The 20,797-nt window shown below is 42.0% G+C and overlaps 1 protein-coding gene across 3 annotated transcripts in view; it reads right to left on the reverse strand.

The window, feature by feature from the left end:
- The window catches only part of PPM1H (protein phosphatase, Mg2+/Mn2+ dependent 1H), a 223,040-nt gene extending 202,923 nt beyond the window's left edge, over positions 1 to 20,117 (reverse strand). For 2 of the 3 annotated variants that reach the window (XM_019493020.2, XM_019493011.2), the window contains exon 1: positions 19,631 to 20,117. In XM_019493020.2, the coding sequence (XP_019348565.1) occupies positions 19,631 to 19,872 (242 nt within the window). In that variant the 5' untranslated portion in view covers positions 19,873 to 20,117. The remainder of the gene's footprint in view (positions 1 to 19,630) is intronic. The other variant, XM_014595899.3, reaches the window with a different exon arrangement.
- Positions 20,118 to 20,797: the final 680 nt, after the last annotated feature.

Raw genomic sequence — 20,797 nt, forward strand, 5'->3', positions numbered from 1 at the left:
TAGTTATTTTATCAGGTTCTCCTTAGATGCTACTTTGCTAACATATTAAAAAACATTTTTTTTTAATAATGTGCTGAGCATTAGAAAATATATTTTCCCCACAGTGTTGTGTTACCATGTTACTTATGTTTTCCATGTAATTAGAACTGGAAAGTACTCCAGTAAGTTTAACACAAGACAGCAACCATTATAATTTTATTATCACCTTTAATATTGGAGACATTATTTTAAAACGTGAGGATATAGAAATTACATTATAAGAATACCAACTTGAGTCACAGTCATGCAGATGCTTATGCATGAATTCAAGTATTTGAGTAGTCCGACTGACTTCAGCTGAGTTAGCCACATGTTTTAAATTAGCATGGAAATAAACTTGTAGTACAAAAAGGAACATTTTCTTGTCTGTTATGATCAAGGCATAAACAAATTAAGTAAGAACTACTGGTCAAGTTTTAAGCCTCATCTACAGCACTTGGTAACATTAAAAAAAAATGGTCACTGTGGAGATGAGAGTCAGACCTTTTCCAAACATAATAAATAAGGTGAGATCAAATCTCTTCATAGCTATAAGAAATATTTCAGATTAACAATGTATAACTTAACTCAGAGTTAAGTAACTACCAGCATGAAGTCATCCAGAGTGCAGAAGCTCAAGTGAATACAATGTAATTTACATTACTTGGGTATTTGAAGGAACCACATTTCTACGAGACTGTGTTGTCCAGCAGCTTCTGAGGTCACTATACAATATGAGATTTTGTGACAGAAAAAGTATGATATAGCATTGCCAGTTTCCTGCGATTTCAACCACTGTATATATACACTAGCCTGAAATGGTAGTTATTTCAAACTACAGTAGATCCACTTATTTCCTCAAATGGTAAAATCAATTGCAAAGGAAAGTCAAAAGCTTAATTATTGATGGGGTCACTAAGTTATAATGAAGAAAGTTATATTAAGATGGTTATTTAAGTGACATCCATTATTCAATCCTAAAAAAGTTGGCAGAATTTTAAAAAAGCCACCTGCTCATTTGGAGAAATTTTATACCTAAAGAAACAGTTAACAGATTACATTTCACTTCCAAATTCAGTAGTATCAAGTTACCTCTCAAAATTAATTTCCTCTGATTAACGTTAATGTACTTTTTCCTTAAGTGCACAATACCATCTCTTTTTTTCTTGGCATCTGAATCATTGTTTTGAATTTAGGCCTATGGCAGCCTATAAAATGACATTTATTCCAGGCATAATCATTCCCAGCTCCTGCCCCAGAGAACACATTCGGAACTGATATTACAGCATAGACTTTTCATCTTTTCCCTGGACCCCTCACTCCCTTTTTCTTCACTGCTTCCAGGAAAGCTACAAAGAGGAGAACCCCTGCTAGTCAAAATCTAGTGCCGCAATATTGGCAGGAAGGCAGGGGGAAGGAAGAGGGAAGGGCAAAGAACTCCTGACTCATATTAGCGGTCGGGGAGGGGAACCCTTTCTAGTAATTCAGTTCATTTCTTGAAAGAGAATACGTGATCCTTTTAATCCATCTAATAATTAGTACTGCAAATGACAAAAATCCTAAGATCTTAAATAATATTTACTTTCTGAATTACTCCATTTAATTTGTAAGTTAGAGAAAAGTTTTCTGCCAGGCTTCATAGTTTTTCTTTCTATTATTCAACGTCTGATAACAACTTACTGCAAACAGGAACTAGAACTTAAAGACATGGGAAAGCAGTGTAAATTGAAGCATGTGGTTGGAAGCCACACTTTTTCCCCTAAACCCAACCATGACAATTACCTAGGTCTGGAGCAAATAAGTCTGTTTCCTCATCTCTGAAATGAAGGAATACTTCTCCCTCTACCTTAGAAAGACAACATAAGCATTATTTAATACAAATTATAAAGTGCTTTACAAAAGTTAATCAGTCATGTCAGAGCACCGAGAGTACCCTGATCCCAAATTCAATTAGTAGTAAAGAGAGTTTTTCCCCAAAGAGCTGAAGGTAGCTACTGAGGATTATACTGACCAGTCATTTGCACCATCACAGCTAATACTTAGCAAACACTTCTCACATCACTTCATCTTTAAATCTTCCCCCTCTCTATCTCTAATGTTTTCATTATGTCTCTGGAGGATTGCTAGAACTTCTTTATCTTCAATGTTTCAACAAAGCAGGCCATATTTGCTTTCTGATGTACAAACATATGGTTCCATATTAGCATTACTAGAAGTAGTGTGTGCATCAATAGGATTACTCATTTTTTTGTAGTAGAGGTGTACAAATGTTCTCATCCATACTGAATATTTAGGATTTCCATATATTTAAGAGGACTACACTGGTTTTGTCGTTCCATTTAGAAAAAAAAAAAAAAAATCAGAAAATAGAAGAATGTAAACTATGCTGAGTAACAATCTTCTCACAGGAAGATTCCTAGGCTTTGTAGTTCCTTCTTTTGCTATGATTGCGCATCCCAAGAATCAAATCAATTAAATTGCAAACTAAATTCACTAACTCTGCATAAAAGCACTTGGACTATTTCACAAGACAAGCTTGTGAATTATGAATTAGAAACTTTTCTTAGACCAAGCAAGCAACAGGATTACAGCTAATCATATTAGCCTAGAACTTTTTTTTTTTTTTAACAGGATTAAAGTTTTAAATATGAAACTTTTCACATGTGAGCTGCAATCTTGGCAAACCTAGGATTTGAGGGGATTACACTAAGGGTTGCTGAAGTAACCCTGGATTACTTAGACTCAAGTAGAGGGTAGAGACACATTTACATGGTAGCAAGAAATAAACAGGAGCAGAACCACAGAATGAAATCTGAAGAAAGTTGTACTTCAGCCTATATTTTGGAGAAGCTGTTTTGCAAAAAGAAAAAAAAAAAAAGGCAGCTTTAGGATACTGATCTCATGAAAAATATTCTTGGAAGGAGAGAAGTTGAGTGTACCATCATCCCCACAAATACATAAACGGGAAGGAAAGGTAGGGAAAGACAGATTATCCTAAAATATAGTCAGTATTATCCTAGTGAGGAAGAAATGAAAAATAAATGTATTTCTTTTCTTTCTTTCTTCTTAGCTAAAAAAAGAATACTAAAATTGTTTTCTCTTTAAACACGAAAGCATTCAGTCTTCTTTAAATCAGAACTACAGATTCATTCATTAATTCATATTTTATTCATGTCGCATACCTCTGTATCCTAAAATTAACTATGACTCAATAAAAGGTAAGCCTGGTAATGCCATTAATGCAAGGAAAAGATGCTGTATTTGGAATCTTTTTAACTTATTTCACCCTTAGTGAAATACAAGTGTTCCAAGGACATTGAGAGACATTTACCTTCCTTTAATGAAAAGACCTTTGATGAAAACATACATCAACATTTTAATGCATTTCTTTTAATATTATTTTATTTGTTGTTGTCTGTTTTCATTTTTCAATTATTTTTAGGTTTAAAGAAAACTGGAGGCAAAACTATTTATCTACAGCTATGATGCAAAGCCTTCTTCCACCCACAATTTCTTGCCAGGATCAACCCTTCTCATAATAGTTTGCAGCTCCTATGGACTGTGAGCTTGGGTCATGGCAAGAAACTACACTGAGTCATAGTTGTAGAGGCCTGTAGAAGCTGATGAGGCTGCCGCTAAGGAATTATCAGTAACTGCTAGCACATACTGGAGACAGCAGACTGTGGACAGAAGGTGTCAGGACAAGGGATGAAAAGGATGAAGTGCGATTAATTCTGTTTGTTCTTGTATTGATACTTACTTCTTGTTAGTACATGGGTAACTTCAAGATACTGCTGATGGCCTTTACTAGCCACATGAATTAGAAGTATTCAGGTCTGTTCTTCCTAGAGGACGTTGTTAAGAAAATTATAGAACAATGTATTGTAAATATAATGTTTCATTTCAGTTTTAGGTTTTACCATCTAACATCAACTTTCAGTTTTAGGATTTCCCATCCTCCCTCCATTTTGTATCCTTCTCCCCCCTTTTCCTAACAGAAAAAGAATTCATTTTGCTTATGCTAAGCAAAAAGCAATAGTATCAGAGTATCCGGTGCAAAATGTGTTTGTGTTACTTATATCACATGACCCTGAAATGGTAAACTGCAAACCAGAAGACTTGCATCTTCAGTTCTAGAAGACAGCACATCTAAACTACTGATGTACTGACATGGTTCCTACTAGCCATAAGGTAGCTAGAAAATATGCCAAGGGAGAAGATAGTGTTAAAAACAGGTAAACTTAACCCTGGACAAGGGTCCAGGAAGGAAGAGCCTGGCCCAATCTGAGGCAACATGGTTAATAGATTTAAACCAAATCTTGGGGGGGAAGAGGGGAATCTCTGGTTAGAGCAAGCCTCCAGAATCCACACTAAGCCCAATGAGATTACTCACACGTATAGTTAAGAATATGCTGGAGTCTTAGCAGGACAAAGAGCTGTATCAACTAGGTCAGTAAGGTACAATTTACTAGGTACTTATTAGCACTTTTGAAAAAAAAATCAGGCTACTAACTGGGATAGAAAAATAGATTTAGAAGCTTAGTTTTAGGCATCCATGTTTGCATCCCATTTATGGCAAAGAAAAGGGGCAGAGGGCTTCATGCTACTGAGAGGAATATACTGACAGTTCAGGAATTGTTAATGATTGTTCTGGGGCTGCTCTTTTACCACTCACAAATCATGGACAAGATGACAATGCCAGAATGGAGCTGCAGAGATTCTGGAACTAAGAGGACTAAAACAAGCCCTTTAGATTCTCCACGATACAGTTAAGAGAACTTCTTGCTCCAAGAGCAGGCTAGGACCAGCTGGGTGCAATGGTAGCTTAAAGCCATGCTGGCCCCATTCTCCTGGGCTAGGAGTTCTATCCAGCATCTTTAAAGAAACAAAATACAAAATTTCTTCCCCAAGTCTAAACTTATTCCTCTACGTAATGAGGATGTTAATAGCATATTTTGTTACATACAACACACACCCTTTACCCCTGAAATCAACCACACAAAATTGGGGTACATGTTTTTGGCAGGGAAGCTGTTTTCTTTCATGGAAAAGCACTCCCAGAGATGCCAAGTATGCCATGCAGCTGCCAAGATGGTAGTGTTGCATTAAGCCTTCCACGTAGCTATTGGCTGAGCACCATAGTTTGTGCCTGAAGCAGCAAGTGAGCTGCTGGGAGTATCTTGAGGAGGCTTGTGATGTGGAAACAACACTTTTTTTTTTTTTTTAAACACGGGGACTTATATAAAGAACTACCAGTCTTGCTACTGCCCTTGCATGAATCTGGGGCGTAAACAGATTCAACAAAGTAAATCATCATGGAACCAAAGTGTCCAGGAACTGGCATCCCAGGGGACAGTTTGCACACCAAGAAGTACCTGCTGCCTCACCAAGACTGTTTCCTGTGATGCCATGCTTCCTGAACACTTTATGCGAAGCTTCATTTGTTGTTTGCAATGGGTTTTGAGATTTTTAGGTCGAATACACTATCAAAATGCAAACTATACTTACTAGGTATGCATTATACAATACTGTATCATAATAATATGATACTATAATAATATGACTTAATGTAAAAACAAATAATCACATAGAAGACCGACTTTCCATTTCTACTGATTCCACTTGTTTCTATTTAGGAGAAACTTTTTTCTTGTATACATTTCTCTTGAAGCAGAAGCCAAAATAGCTCCATTCAGTTTTACTACTTTGTCTGTGCAGTTGCATTATAAGTGATGCCATAATGAATAAGAAAGAAAGAAAGAAAAATGTTCACTGTAAAGGGACCTTAGCAGCACCAGAACCAAAAAAAGGAGAGAACATTTTATATTGGCTCTTGAAAAACACCAACTACTGGACACAGCTATGGATTTCCCAGATATTGGCTATACATTTCTCAGTGGTAATATGGAGATAGAAATACAAAATGGATACAACCTGAGATGCTCCTCTGCCATACAGGGAGTTGAAATTTGAGCATAAAGCATTTGAGAGCTTTCCTTGTTCTACAGCTGTTTAAAACAAACCAATGTTATCCTTAAGTGAAACTGGTAGATTATTTTCTAAACAAGAAAAGGCAACGAAGTAAATACAGTTTTCCATCTCTCTGTGGACCAGATAAGCTGTGGTCTCACAGGCAAGAAGTACGGTATGTTTCTCCTCCCAGATCGCTTATCTGAAGTGAAGCAATATGGAATTCACCTACTAAAGCCAGACCCACCCTGGAAAAGAAGAATATTAGAATGAATAAGGAAACAGTGAGACCAGCTTTTTACAACAGGGTAGACGGCCCAGGGCTGGAACAACCTGCTTCCATGCTGAGGGCTGCAAATCTCTATGTCCCTTGCCCCTTCCGCAGCTCAAGCTGCTAGTGCTTTCCTCACTGCAGATATCTAGTCCCTCTGCAGAGATGATAAAATGTAGGCACAACAAAGCAGCTAGGAGAGCTGCTGAGAAGGGTGCTGCAAAAAGGATGGGTGGTTTGGCACAGCTGCACGTCACATAAACCTTGGACCTTCCTGAACCAGATCCAGCCCAGAGGCCATAGGTTACAGACCCCCATCTAATATGACAGATATATTGGGGATGGCCCTGCTTTGAGCAGGAGGTTGGATTAAATGACCTCCTGAGGTCCCTTCCAACCCTAATTTTCTATGATTCTAGCTTACATTTCTTACATGTTCAGTCCTCTCTCACCACAGGGACTCCTATGTTATAGCATTTACTGTAATTCAACCATCCTGAATTTCTACTTGATTCTCTCTCCCCCCACCCCTTCCTTTTTTCCTCCTTCCCATTGACCTTTAACACTTTATTCTGAATTGCTTAGTTATAGCTCCCATGTTCCTAGCCAAGCGGCAGCTCTGCTACAGTTGAGGTGGAGAAAGTTGATTGCTCTAAATGCTATAAAAATCTGGGATTACATGGATTGCCCTGAAACTTTATGTCACCTGGGGGCACATCGAGGGTTAATGATCCATGTTTAGGGTCATTTGAGCCACCCAGTCCTACCCTGCAGCCCATTTCAACAGAATCGATCAACCTTAATAGATGTCATCAAATATTCTTCCGCACAGACCCAGAGATTCAACTGGGACCCCAATCAAATGGCCTGAGAACTGTACATTTATCCCATCTACTACATGACAGCCAGTATTCCTAGGACTCCAGTGAATGTAGTGTGACACACTCAGGGTGCTGTCACACCTTCAGGGGTGTCCTTCAGTCCCAAGTGCTTTCCGATGTCTGCTGCTTGACTACTGAGAACAAGCTGAGATAACACCTTGGCCAGGGGGTAACAGTTCCCACTGGTTTTTGCTATCTTAAAAAAGTAACACCACTTTGACTGGCTGTGCTAGAAATTAGACCCCATCCTCCAAAAATAAGGTCCATCTGTATGGTATTAAAAAAAATCACACTTAACACCAACAATAAGAAAGTTATAAGAAACAGAGAAGAGGTTTATTACCCAAACAAGGGAGAGCACTCTTTCTTAAAAATAAAATCAGTAACCATATGTTGAGATACAGATAGCAATATAAGAACAAACAAAATAAAACTAAACAAGAACAATGTTTGATCTGATCCCTAAAACGCAGCTTCTACTTCTGACCAAATCTTCCCACCAGCTTAGCTGTAAGTCTGCATTACCCAGTTTTCCTAGTTGGAAAATAAAGCTATGCAAAGCTTCTAAGTTCTTAGACAACAGCTGCCTCTTGAGGCATAACTTAATGGGCTTTTTTATTTAGTCATTTTCTTCCGCTGAATTATTGGGAAGTATACACTATGCATATAACTTCCAGACTCCAGGTGCGTATCTGTTTATTAGACTAGATGTCATTCCTAGCATAATTACATTTATAAAATGTTAACATCATTTAGCCTAATCCAACATTCCCAGTTATCAATTATCAGAGAGAGTGAGTCACAGTTACTCACTTATTTTCACCAACTACGAAAAGTATGCGTCTTTGGATAGACTGCTTCCAGGGATCAGCCTTGCTATAGGCCTCCCCCCTCTTTTTTTTTTGTACAAATTGCCATGGTCTATTTATTGATGGTGGTGTTCAGTGCACACCCTTTTGGTTGGTTACATACCCATGTCAGATATTACTTCTCAGAATCAGTGGAATCCTCCAGCCTTTCCACTCCCCCACTGAAGGTGCTGCATCGAAGCCCAGCTAAGGCTGGGCAAAGTGTATGCTTGTATACTTCTCTGAACCCAAGTACCACAGTGCAATTTAGGCAGGGAACAAGCCAAGAGCAGAATACACCCTTTAAGTACTTCAGTGCTGGGCATTTCCAACCCAAAGCAATTAAGGGGTGCGTTATGCTTCTGCTTGGCTGAGACTGACACAGCTCTCCCTCTCCCTGTGGGAAGAAGGAAAAGCAAAGCACACTGGGATTGTGGAGGTTGGCTCTGTGTCTGCTGCCTGTACAGAAGTTCTGTCTCCCAAGAGACATTTTCTGGGAAGCCATTTCACTCAAGTTGTTCCCAAGTTCCCAGAGAGGTCACTATTCTGCACACACATGGTTTCTCCTGAGAAAGCAGGGACTCTCCCTGGAGAAAATTAACATCTGTCCAAGCCCTTAGTTTACTACCTAAGAAAGTGAGAGATACTCCAATGAGCTAATGACTGTGATTATGTACAAAGCACCTAGGTATGCATACTAAAATGAGGTGAGCTGGGGACAGAAGTAGGAAAGTCCAAATGCTGCAGAGGAAAACAGGGGAGGAAAATGAAGGAAGAGTCAGACCCATCAGTCTTCTCTCACATGGCTAAAATTAATGTAACTACCATGAAATAAAACTGTCAGGATTTTAGGACAGACTATACTTGTGATTTCTGTCACCAGCCCTGTTACTTTCCAGAGCTGCAAATTCCACACATCTCAAAAGAACCACTATAATCTCTATACCAATTCTGCTATGACCAAATTACGAGGGTGGGGGAGGATTTAAAAATCAGAAGGCATCCTTAATCTTTACTTGGACATAGAAAAATCTCAACTGCAACCCCACAAACAAATCTAGCTGCATGTAAGATCACAAATTTTCCAAATAACCCCTATATTAAAAAAAAAAAAAGAAATTCAAATGTAAAAAATCAAATCAAAACAAAAATAAAACAAAATCCTGTTAACTCAGAGTTAAGGTTGCCTTTTGGTTTTTAATACCTTCCAGAATATTAATTTCTGTAAAAATGGTATCCAAAAACTAGAAATAAAGAGTTTGAATTCACAACCATGCAGCCTTAATCCCACCCTCTTTTAGCACTCCCCCTCCTCAACAGACACACACACTCATATTTCATATATGCTTATGCTGCTTCTGTACTGTATTTAAAAATGGATACCAATATCTGCAAGTTGCTACTTGGTTTACTCCACAGAAAGACTACATCTGTTAAATTTTATAGCCTCTTCACCCGTATGTCTGTCCAATACAATCCTTTAATTTTCCATCATTAAACCCACAGACGGCACTCCTTTCTCACGTAATTACTGACTCCCGTGGCAAGAAAAAAACCTCTGCCCAACAACTGACAACCCACACATTCAGCACTGGAAGAAATCATATGCCTCATTTTTAGGCATACATGAAACTTTTTCCATGCGACTGAATGCAAAGGAATCAGTCAGAGGGATCACACGCCATAGAGCGTGGCCTTTTCAGACTGTCCATATCAAGATGTTCCAAATAATTACTTCCTCGTTCATTCATCGTATGATGAAGGGATTATTTGGATTACACAATGAATACAATGCGAGTATTTGAGGATAATTCAATATTGGTTCTGTGTGTACATACTTTAATTCCTCATCTTCAGAAGTTAGGTTTCTGCTCAACTCAATGTTCTGTGTGGGCAGGACAATTCATACAACTGCATTCCAATTTTGGTTCCTTTGTAAGTCCTTAGTAACACTGAAAATGTTGATAAAAGCAATAATTTACCCTCTATCAATAAAACTACATCACAAAAGCCAAGTAAATAACAGGCACTACGGTCTTAGCACTGGAACTCCTGAGTCAACTCCCAATCTCCTTTGCAAAATTTTGCTCCATTTGCCTCATTCTATTTATCTATAAAATGGGCACATTTATACCCTTCCCATACACCATTCCCAAGCTTGTTCTGAAAGTAAATTAATAATTGCAAAGCACTTGGCAGATTAATGGCATTACATAAATGCTAAGTGTTATATTCAGGGATGTATTTGGTAGCTGTGTTGATCGGAGACAAAAAGAAATCCACAAGGTATCATCTGAATCAAGAGTTCTAGAGTTTTGCAATTCTTTGAGTCTCAGACCAACGGCTACCAAATACATCCCTAAAACATGAAAGATGTCGGATATTAGCCAATTTTGGATTTAAACTTCATTGCTGAACAACAAGAAAGATTTCTACACCTCCCTGCCTTTCTGCCACCTGACACCACCAGGAAAGGAATCCTGCCTTATCTGCACATCAAAGAGCAACTCACAAAGACACTCTCATGGACCCAGAGGGACAGACTTCCACCTCCAGTTTCCTATGTGGAAAAATTAAGTTTATTTTCTACCTGGGGACTTTTTATGGTCTTTAATTGTCTCTGAGCCTGAGGAAGGGTGTATGCACCCAAAAGCTTGCAGAAAAAGATACTTTTTTTTTTTTTGCACTTTCTTAGTTTGTCTAATAAAACATATCATCTCTGAACCAAGTGTTATATTGTAAGCTTTTACCTAAGGAGAGGGATATTGGAAGCTCTTATAAATTCTCACATGGTTTCAATAAACTGTTTTACACAGAACGAAGGCTTGAAGACTTTGGCAACATATACCAGAACTACTTTATTACATTACATACAAATATAACGACTTGCTTTCTCTTTTATGCTTTGACCTTCTCTAATATATGCATACGTTATACACAGATGCATAGCATTTTAAAATCTAAAGTAATTTATCCAGCCATATTTTACATCTAGTGCTCTTAACTAAGAAGTTATTAAAGTACAAACATAATTCACCTAGACGGAGAGAAAGAGAAAATAAAGCATTAAAGCAAGAAGGAATTGTTCTCTACAAATTATGTGCATTCAGCCTAAGCAAACAGAAGCTGGAAGAACAGGATCAGGTTTGTTTCAAAAGTTCCTCCGATGTTCCCCGTTGTTATGACATCACACCAAGCAGACAATATACTGCATATAAACTTGTTTGCAGAGGGAGACATGAGTCATGCTGCCGGCTAACAGAAACAGTAGCTCTTAGAAATGGGAACATACTTGCAATTCACACAAGTCCAACTTGTAATGAAAGGCCCTGAGATCTACTGGTTAGAGTAAGAGACATGGAGTCATCAAGATTTATAGGTTCTAGTCCAGATTGCCATTAACCCACATGCAATTAAATGATCAAGTAATACTTCTGTCCCTCAGTTTATCGCCTCATTGGCACGTTGGGAATAATATCTACTTCAGTAGGAGCTACAGGCTTAATGTCTGTAACTTTAAGATACTAAATATCATTAGTGTGAAAGGTAAGTCCAGTACTCCTGTGCAATATTCCTTTACCTTGGCTCTTAAGTTTGAAGGTGCCAGTCCACACTTAGAGGGCTACTGGGGAAAAGGAAATAAAAATAAAAGAGAAATAGAAATCCATCTTGGTATCTTGTTCTTCAGTCCTTCAAATATATCCTTCTTGCATACACAGCTCAAAAGCAATGAATCTGAAGAAGAATTCAGTCCAAAGAGAAAGATGCAAAGTCATCAGCTTAAAAAAATAACCAGTGCATAAAGAAAAAAATCCATAATCCAGTTTTTTTCTCCTTTCTGTTTCAATAAAGTTATTGTTGGAACAATGTGACACTATAATGACAGGGTGCAAGTCCACAGTTATACAGTACTTCACCTAGAGCACTGCATCCATTATGGGTCAGTGGTCACCACATCATAGAGAAAATGCAATTGCTATGCAGGCCTGCAGTGCAGAGAAACCACAGTATTGCAGGACTTCTGAGGTACAACATGTAAAATAATCTTGAAAAGGTTGGACTTTGTTTCTCAAAAGAGGAGAGTACCACTTGGATAAGAAGTTGATTTTTTTTAAATCATAAAAGAATTACACCTTATAAAAGCCATACCAGGTATTTCAAACTTGAACAGAAAATAGATCAGAGCCTAATTTAGAAAGATAGAAAATGCTGGACAAAAAGAGTGTTACAGTATAACTAAATTTTTGCATAAAGCCATAGATAACTTCAAACTGAAGAACAAAGAGCCATTAAAAATATTCAAGAGACATATAGAGGTATTCTACAAAGTGACTGTGAAAAGGTAAGAATTCAGAGAAATGAGTGCCAGACAAGGCTGACTGCGATCCCATCCCAAGGATTCATACTACTTAAAAAAGACATTAAAGCACTGAATTTTGGGCTACAAAAACATATTATTGCCTAGTTGGAGAGTAATCAGAGCATTGTTTTACTGTCACTGCTGCTAAAGTAAGGATCTCAACATAAGAAAGCACTTGCTTACTTCTCCAGAAGCAACATGCAAGACTATTTTCTAGGAAGTCTATGAGAATCTGCTAGTCATAATATAAATATAATATGGCCTGATTAGTTATTACTAATAAATGATATTATAGAATAGCCCAGAGACTCTAGCCAAGACTCACTGAAAAGGAAGCCCCTGTTCTGAAGTGCTTAAGGCTTGCGTGAAGTCAACAAGTAGTCAACAAACAAACAAAGAGGATGGAGGAAAAAGGTGAAGGTAAAAAGGTATATGTGGATATACTGTTTAGCTGCATATACAGTTAAGACACTATTGAAGGTAAGATCATTTATGTTTGGCTTGAGTTATATTAGTAGGTCCAGATCACTGCCCAATTTAGCAGGCATAAAACAAAATTGGAAGCAGGTTCACAAGTTCTGCTGAGGAGGAAGAGAGGAAACCACAACACAAACAAGAATAACTTCACAGCTAGGTTTTTTTTCCTAATGACAAGGAAAGTCTTACAAAAAGAAAACCAACAAAGCTATGGGCTGCAAAATATGACATTCTCCATAGGGAAGCCCTAATACCTCTCAGATATGGGTCTGTACTCAGAAAGCGAAGTAGTATTGTGCAAAGTACGAGACGCAAACTTGCTCAAATTAACCCAATTCTCAACCAGAGGCATAGCTAGCTATTTCTGAACCCTAACCAGAGACAGAGATCAGGTGGGGATGCTGAGCTCAGAATAATGGGAGTGGAGCAGAGTCTTACCTATCAGAGCACAGGCTCACCCAGGGGCTGGAGGCTCCTGCTTCAGGGCAACTCACTTCCCCTCCCTTATGGGAGTCACCCACAACAGCTACCAGGTTAATCTTTCACACATGCTTCATAACTGTATGTGGAAAGACCATGCAAAAGCCTCAGTTCTGTGGTGACTGTTAGCCACACAGCAAGGGAAGGGTAACAAAGAGACTCCTACTGCTGGGCAGGCACAGCCTGCAGCCCCTGTGTGAGCCTGTGTCAAGCAAAGCTCCTACAACCTCTCCAGGGTCTCCCTGCCTCCATTCTGGCACCTGTACATAGACAGCCCCAGGGGACTCAGCCCAGGTTACACTACTGTTTAAACAACTACCCTTTTATGCAAGGGACTGTATTTAAACAAAAAATTTTATTGTGAACTTCTGATAAAATACATTGATTCAAATTCACTCTTGATCAAAATCAGCATAACTGAGCAGTTATACCAGGGATACCCTGGGTAACATGTTTTGGGTTTCTTATTTTTAAACAACAGAATCATAGGTTGGAAGAGATCTCACACACCACCTGGTCCAACACCTTGCACAAATGCAAGAATGCTATTCCTAAATCCTCCCTGTCCAATGCTTATCCAAGCTCCTCTTGATAACCTCCAGTGAAAGGTTCTACAACTTCCCTAGCCAGTCTATTCCACTGTCTTACTCTTAGAAGAGTAAGGAAGTTTTTTTTTTCCCCCTCGAAAGCTAATCTTAAAGCGCATCAAAACAGAGTTTAAGCCACTGTCTCATGTCCTGCTTTCTGTCGCAAGGGAGAACAGTGGTTCTTCTTTTATGGCACTATTAAAGTATTTGAGAACTGCCATGTCCCCTTCCCCCCCCACCTGGATTTCCCTTTCAAAGCTAAATATACCTAAGTTCTCTTCCTCATATGGCCTGCTTTCCAAACCCCTTATTTGTCACCAGCCTCTGGAGACTCTCCAACTTTTTTACATCCTAAAAACATGGGGCCCAGAATTACATACAATACTCTACAGAAGCCTAACCAACGCTGAGTAGAGTGAGTGGTACTAGCACCTCCTGTGTCTTACAGCTAATATTCCTGCTGATGCAGCCCAAAAATTATGTGTACTTTCTCTGCAACTATGTCATGCTAAGTCTGAGCCACCAAAATCCCTGGATTTTTCTTCACAATGCTGCCACCCAGCCACTTAATTCCCATTCTGTTTTAGTATATTTGGTAGGGGTGCACCGATAGAGGTTTTTTGAGCTGATACCGATGGCCGGTTTTTAACGAGCCATATTGGCTGATACTGAACCAATTTCGATATGTAGCCAGGCACCTTGAAGAGCGGCATCCAGCTGATAAAGGAAGGGGCAAGGGGAGGCAAGGGGCATGGGAGGGGAGATTGAGGACCCCACGGTGAGAGAGGGAGTGGGTCTGGGGCAAGGGTAGGCGCTGCCCAGGTGGGGCGGGGCATGAGAAAGAGTTGTGAGTGGCTCGCCCGGGCAGCACAGAGGGAGGGGAGTGGCTCCCGCTGCTGTGCACACCCTAGGAGGACATAGGGTGTGCGTGCCCAGGTTGGTGCATGGGGCAAGGGCAGGCTGCCATTGCAAGATGAAGCTAGGGTCATGTCAAGCTCTTTCAGGGAGGGACTGGGCTGGGCTATGCTCAGGACGGATGGCAATGGTGCTGGAGAAGGGCCATGGGATGCTGCAGCCATCCCAAAATTTGCCATAGTCCCCCAAACCCTCCTCTGAGTGTTGCCACTGCCCATTCTGAGCGCAGCCTGGCCCAGACCCCGCTGGGAAAAGCCCAGCACCATCCGGGCCCCAGCCTGCAGCACTGGCCCGCCCTTGCCCCACACAGATACCTGTGGCCCCTGCCGGTGGGAGCTGCCCCCCTCAGTACCCCTGGACAAGCCACAGCTCTGTCCCATGCCCCACCCAGGCCCCAGTTCCACTCCTTCCCTCACTTCTGGGGCATCGATCTGCCCCCCAGCCCCAACCTTCCCTCACAACAGACTTACCAACTGGACCCAGCTGCTCAGCTGCACTCCTGGCCACCTTCAATGCTGTGCTGTGGATGCACTCATTCACACAGCATTTATGAGTGGCATTATCAGCCACATCAGCAAAAAAAAGCCGATTGCCGATACAGTAAATTTTCCTTATGCCAGCGCTGATCCGATATGTGAGCAATGTATTGGCGCACCTCTAACATTTGGTTATTCTTCCCTAGGTTTAGCATCTTGCATTTGTCTGCACTGAACTCAGTTCTTACCTCTAGCTCATCTCCCCAATCTATCAAGAACTTTTTGATCTTCTTTTACCTTCCAAAGTCCTTGCAGTCCTTCCCAGTTTCATTTTATCTGCAAACTTGAACAGGTTTTCAATTCCAGCATCCAAATAATTAAAACAAAACCAAAAACATTTAACATCACGAGACCCAGGACAGACCCCTCTGGAACTTCACTCAAAACTCCTTGCCACGCTGACATCAATCCTTTTATAATGATCCCTCACTTGCAGTTACTGAGCAAATTGTGTATCCACTTTATAGTAATTGTATCCAAAACACAGCTGGGTATGTACCAGCATGTCATGTGGGACTATTTAAAGTCTTCCTAACATCCAGGTACGCTATGGTCACTTCATTTTCTTCATCCACCCACCCAGTTATTCTGTCAAAAGAGACCAAGTTGGGTTGGGATGATTTGTCACTGAATCCATGATCACTAGAAATCCATGTTGACTTCTAGCGATCAGCCTTTCCTCCTTAACATGTTGGCAAACTGATTTGTTTCTAACTTGTTCCACTAACTTCCCAGGTAGTCAGGCTGACTAGTTTGTAACTGCCTCATCTCAGCAGAGAATTAAAAAAAAATAACACCCACTGATTTGGACAAAACTTTTACATTTTGCTCTCCAAACTTCTATGGAAGTTAGAAGCTTTTTTGGAATAGAAAGTGTACATCTAAAAGAAACGAGCATCTTTTGTTATTTCATAGAAAGAGGTGGATCTGTTGTCAAAACTTGAAAGGTCTCAATTAACGTAGCTGCAGTAATAATCCGTTGGGAGGTTGTTTTTCTCACGATGACAATTTTGGGTCCATTCAGTAAATTGGTGAATAAGGAAAGCTGAGTCCTTGCAGATCTTATACTGAGAGGCCATGAGAGGAAAATGTTTTATCCTTTGTCTCCAAGATATATTTTGAAGGTTGTTTTCTCCCTACATAGAGATCTACATTATTAGAAAAAAGGATAACAGCTCAGTAATCAAAATAAGAAGCAAACACTAGGATTTCACTGCTTATTGCAGAGCTAAATTAACTGTCATGCAGCAAATTTTAAAACTATATTTTGAGATTATTTTCTCTTACAGGAATAATATATCCAGAAAAATGGACATGAAAGATGCAAAACAGAAATGAGAACTTAATACTTGTTCAAACAGATATGTTCAGACTGGACAGATAACACCATTTAATTATAGTTGGATACGGTGATGCCCAAGTACCACAGAATCATGGAAAATTAAGGCTGTAAGGGACCTCAGGAGGTCACCTAGTCCAGTGGTTCCCAACCTTTTTAGACTGTGGTTAGATTCAGTATAAAAAAGGGTTGGCTGCTGGTCCACAGTATGCCAGTTACTTTTGGACTTCTGGTCTGGCAGATAACCCTCCTGCATCAGCAGCCAACCCTTCATGGCCTGGGAGTTGGGAACCTCTGACCTAGTCCAACCCCATGATTAAAGCAGGACCATCCCCAATTAGATCATTCCAGCCAGGGCTTCACTGAGCCAGGCCTTAAATACCTCTAAGGATGGAGATTCCACAACCTCTCTAGGTAACCTGTTCCCGTGCTTCACCACTTGCCTAGTGAGAAAGTTTTTCTTAATAGCCAACCCTAAACTTCCCTTGCTGCAACTTAATTAAAAGTATTTATTCATTACCACAAAAGATAGTGATAATCCTTTCTTCTGGGAGAATACTTACATAAGAAATCACTGATATAAAGGTTTCCCAGGTATGATGAGAACTATTACTTCTGGAGAAACAGTACTTTGAGCTTATCCAGTGCAAGAGCACAAGACCAGATGCTGAATCTATTTTGAGCTGGGGAGATGATATGATTGCTCACCAAGAGACATCAATCTCCTTAATAGAAAAGTTTGATAAAGAAACCTTTTCCCTCTTTCTTGAGCTTCAGCTGTAGAAGATCTTCCAACACCAAGAGTTTATTTTAATTCATATAAATTCCAAAGGGTCCTGAAAGTGCTTCTAATTTGTTGATCATCCTTCTGAACTCATTAAATTATACATCAAAGCACAACAAAAAAAACCTGTTCAAGGTGCAACCCCCTCTCCCCTTCAAGTAACAACCCCATCTTCCTTTCCTCCAGCCTCCTTTCTGACCCTAATTTTCTATGATCCTGTTTCCTTTAATCTATAAACATTAATTTGAATAAGAAATTTCCCACAAAACACCGCCCGCCCTGCTTTTGTTTCCTACCACAACATTTTCTCTCCAAAGCCTCACTCCACATTAAACCATGTCTCTAGTAGATTACCCATTCATCTAAATCAGAATCTATTCTGTACTCTCATGAACTTGCTCTGACTTTTAGTAAATCACTGTACCTCAGTTTCCCCCTCAAATTGGGAACAGTAAAGATTTCCCAGTACAATAATGAGCTAGATTGTTTTATTGCCCAAATTATTTAAAGGTTGTATTTAAAACATTCATTATTGTTGCTCAGATACACTGTTTGTTGCCTTACCTTCTTCCCCTAAAGTATTGAGGAAACAGCTAAAAAGTAAATTTCTCCTAATTCCTCCTTTATATTCCTGTGATTCCAATCATGTTAGAACAGCTCATTTGCATGCTCCATATCTGCTCATTGGGGGGCTCAGCTCAGTTCAGTTCTCAGAGTCATCAAAAGTGTTTTTTCTCCATATGTGGGAGTTGAATTAAGTCCCCAAATATGGCACCTCCCAAAAGGGAAAAAGGTATCACACCAAATCTCTAAATCTAGGAGGCAGGAAGTGGGGACAGAGGAGGTTGCAGAGTTGGTTCCAGCACTTTCTGCACTGCCAGTGGCATGGCTGGTCAAACCTCATTCTTGGGAGTTGGCAGGAAAAGAAAATCAAGGACTCCATCCTGCTCCCAACTGAAGAGAGCGGTAAAGCTACCACTGAGTGAATTGGAGCTGAATCATGCACCAATATGTAAATTGTTCCACATTTGATTCCACTGCTGAACATTGTGACAGGTCCTTGCATCCAAGCAAGCACTCCGTTTTTCAGGCTGCACCTTAAAGTTCCGTCCTTATATGATCATGTGATTCGCAATGATAGTCACTCTGCCCAAGGCTGGAGGGAAGCTGAAACTGGCTGCCGACCAAAGCGAACAGCAATGACATGTCAATGCAACAAAAAAAACAAAAAGCACTAAAATGAGAGGCCAGAACAATACTCTCAGCTGGGCCCTGGGGTCTTTGCACTACTTTTTCTTCTCATCAGTATAAAGGTTGAGTCCTTCAGGTCCCTCCCAAACTTAGAAATGCACTAGAGACCTGACAGAAGGCCAGTACGCAACACTTTTCAATGCAGCTAGTTCTATGGGAAGCTTCCCTTTTGCTGCTCCGCATCAATACAAAGCTTCCCACACGCTCTCTGAATCAAGTTTCACATCGGTGCACGTTTCTGGACGGGTCCAGAACAAACGTGAGAAGCTGCCCAGCCCATTTACCCTCCCCAACCCTTGGTCAAGTTATTCTCAAAGAGTACAAAAAGTCGGACTGCCACCCAAACACAACATGCAACATTCCTAATGCTTTCAGCCACCAGCAACGATCGCAGGGCTTTAGAAGAGCAGTTTATCATTTTAATCCTTCAACTCGGAAAAAATAAGTGCGTAACACAGCTACAGAAATCACGTGCGGTGGCAGAGGCGACGAGGATGAGCGGGGCTCTGGGAACATCGCCGGGCTGCTGTAGTCTCCTTCATTCCACCTTCCCAGCCCAGCTCCTGCACCAGGAGGATGGGCATTTTTTCCAGGCTGGAAACAAGCAGCAACAACCCCCACCCTCCACCAGCGCTGCATAGGCCTGGCAAGGGACGCGTTTGAAGCCCAGTCCCCAGCAGGCCGGGAGAGAGATCTCTACGGCGAATCATCCTCCCTCGCTCCCACCCCGCCAGGCGCGTGGGCACCGTGACCGAGCTGCCTGCAGCAAGTCGTGCCCTCTGCCAGGCGGGATCCCCTCCCGCCGGCTCCCCGCAGCCCGCCCACCCAGGTCCCCGCACCCTCGCAGCCCCGTGCCCGCGGCCGGGGCCGGGCCAGGGGCGGCATGCCCGCCTCCCGCCGGGGACGCACTCACTCCGCGTAGCCCGTGGTCCAGGGCAGGCGCTGGGTCTCCTTGTTGAGGATGAGGATGGGCCGCGCGATGTGGTCGGCCGAGCACTCCACCTCGTCCGGGGACAGCGCCAGGAACTCGGGCCGCCCGTAGGGGAAGCGCAGCGGCAGGTCCGCGCCGCCGCCGCCGCCGTGCTCCGCGCCCGAGCCGCCAGCCATGATGCCGCCCATGAAATTGGCCACGGCAGACTTCACCCGCGTCAGCATAGTCCCGCGCGCGGCCCGGGCCGGGGTCTCAGCGGCGGCCGCGGAGCCGCGCGCTCATTGCAGCAGCCGCAGCAGCGCGGCCCCCACCACCCCGCGCGCTCCGTTCAGCCCCGCGGCGGCGGAGTCATGTGATGACGGGGCTGGATCTGCCAGGGCAGCTTCCTGCTGCGGAGCCCCCCCCGCAGCGCAGCCCGGCTGGGCACCGCCGGCTCCTGCTGCAGCCCGCCCCGCGGGCACGGCGGGGGCGTGGGCAGGTGCGAGCGCAGCCTGTGGAGGGCGGTGCCTGTGCCCGCGCCCGCCCCGGCCAGGACCGGAGCCTTGCGCGCCCGCCCCCGCCCCCGCCCCCGCCCGCGGGTAGGTTGGGAAGTGCCAAGGAGCTCCGCCCCAGGCTGCCCGCCCCCCGGGTACACTGGGAAGAGGGGAAGGGAGCCTCGGAAAAGAGTCTTTCCTCCAAGTGCTGAGTTGTTCCTAGTCGCCTTCCTCTGAAGCCAGTCAAAGGCATGGGAGAGGGGCACCTAGCTTGACCTAAGGTCCCTGCCACCCCTTACACATACCTAGCAATTCATAGAAAGGGTCAGCAAGCTACCAAAAAAGCCAACCAGCTACAAAGTTAGTGCTTCAGCATGTGTAAGGAGGTGTTGGTTGTAGCCGTGTTGGGCTAAGGACACACAGGCAGACAAGGTGCTTTGGGGAAATGTGGTATCTTTTATTAGACCAACTATATAGTTGGGAAAATTGTCCTTTGCAAGTTCTGGGGCACCCAACACCCTTCTTCAGATGCCTGAAGAAGGACATTGGTGCTCAAAAGCTTGCAAAGAACATTTTTTCTTTGCAAGTTTTTGTACCCAAAAGCTTGCAATGTCTGACACCCTTCTTCAGGCACCTGTGGTACATGAAGAAGGGCGTTGGTGCCCAAAAGCTTGCA

This window comes from Alligator mississippiensis, chromosome 4 (assembly GCF_030867095.1).
Source record: "Alligator mississippiensis isolate rAllMis1 chromosome 4, rAllMis1, whole genome shotgun sequence".
Lineage (NCBI taxonomy): Eukaryota > Metazoa > Chordata > Crocodylia > Alligatoridae > Alligator > Alligator mississippiensis.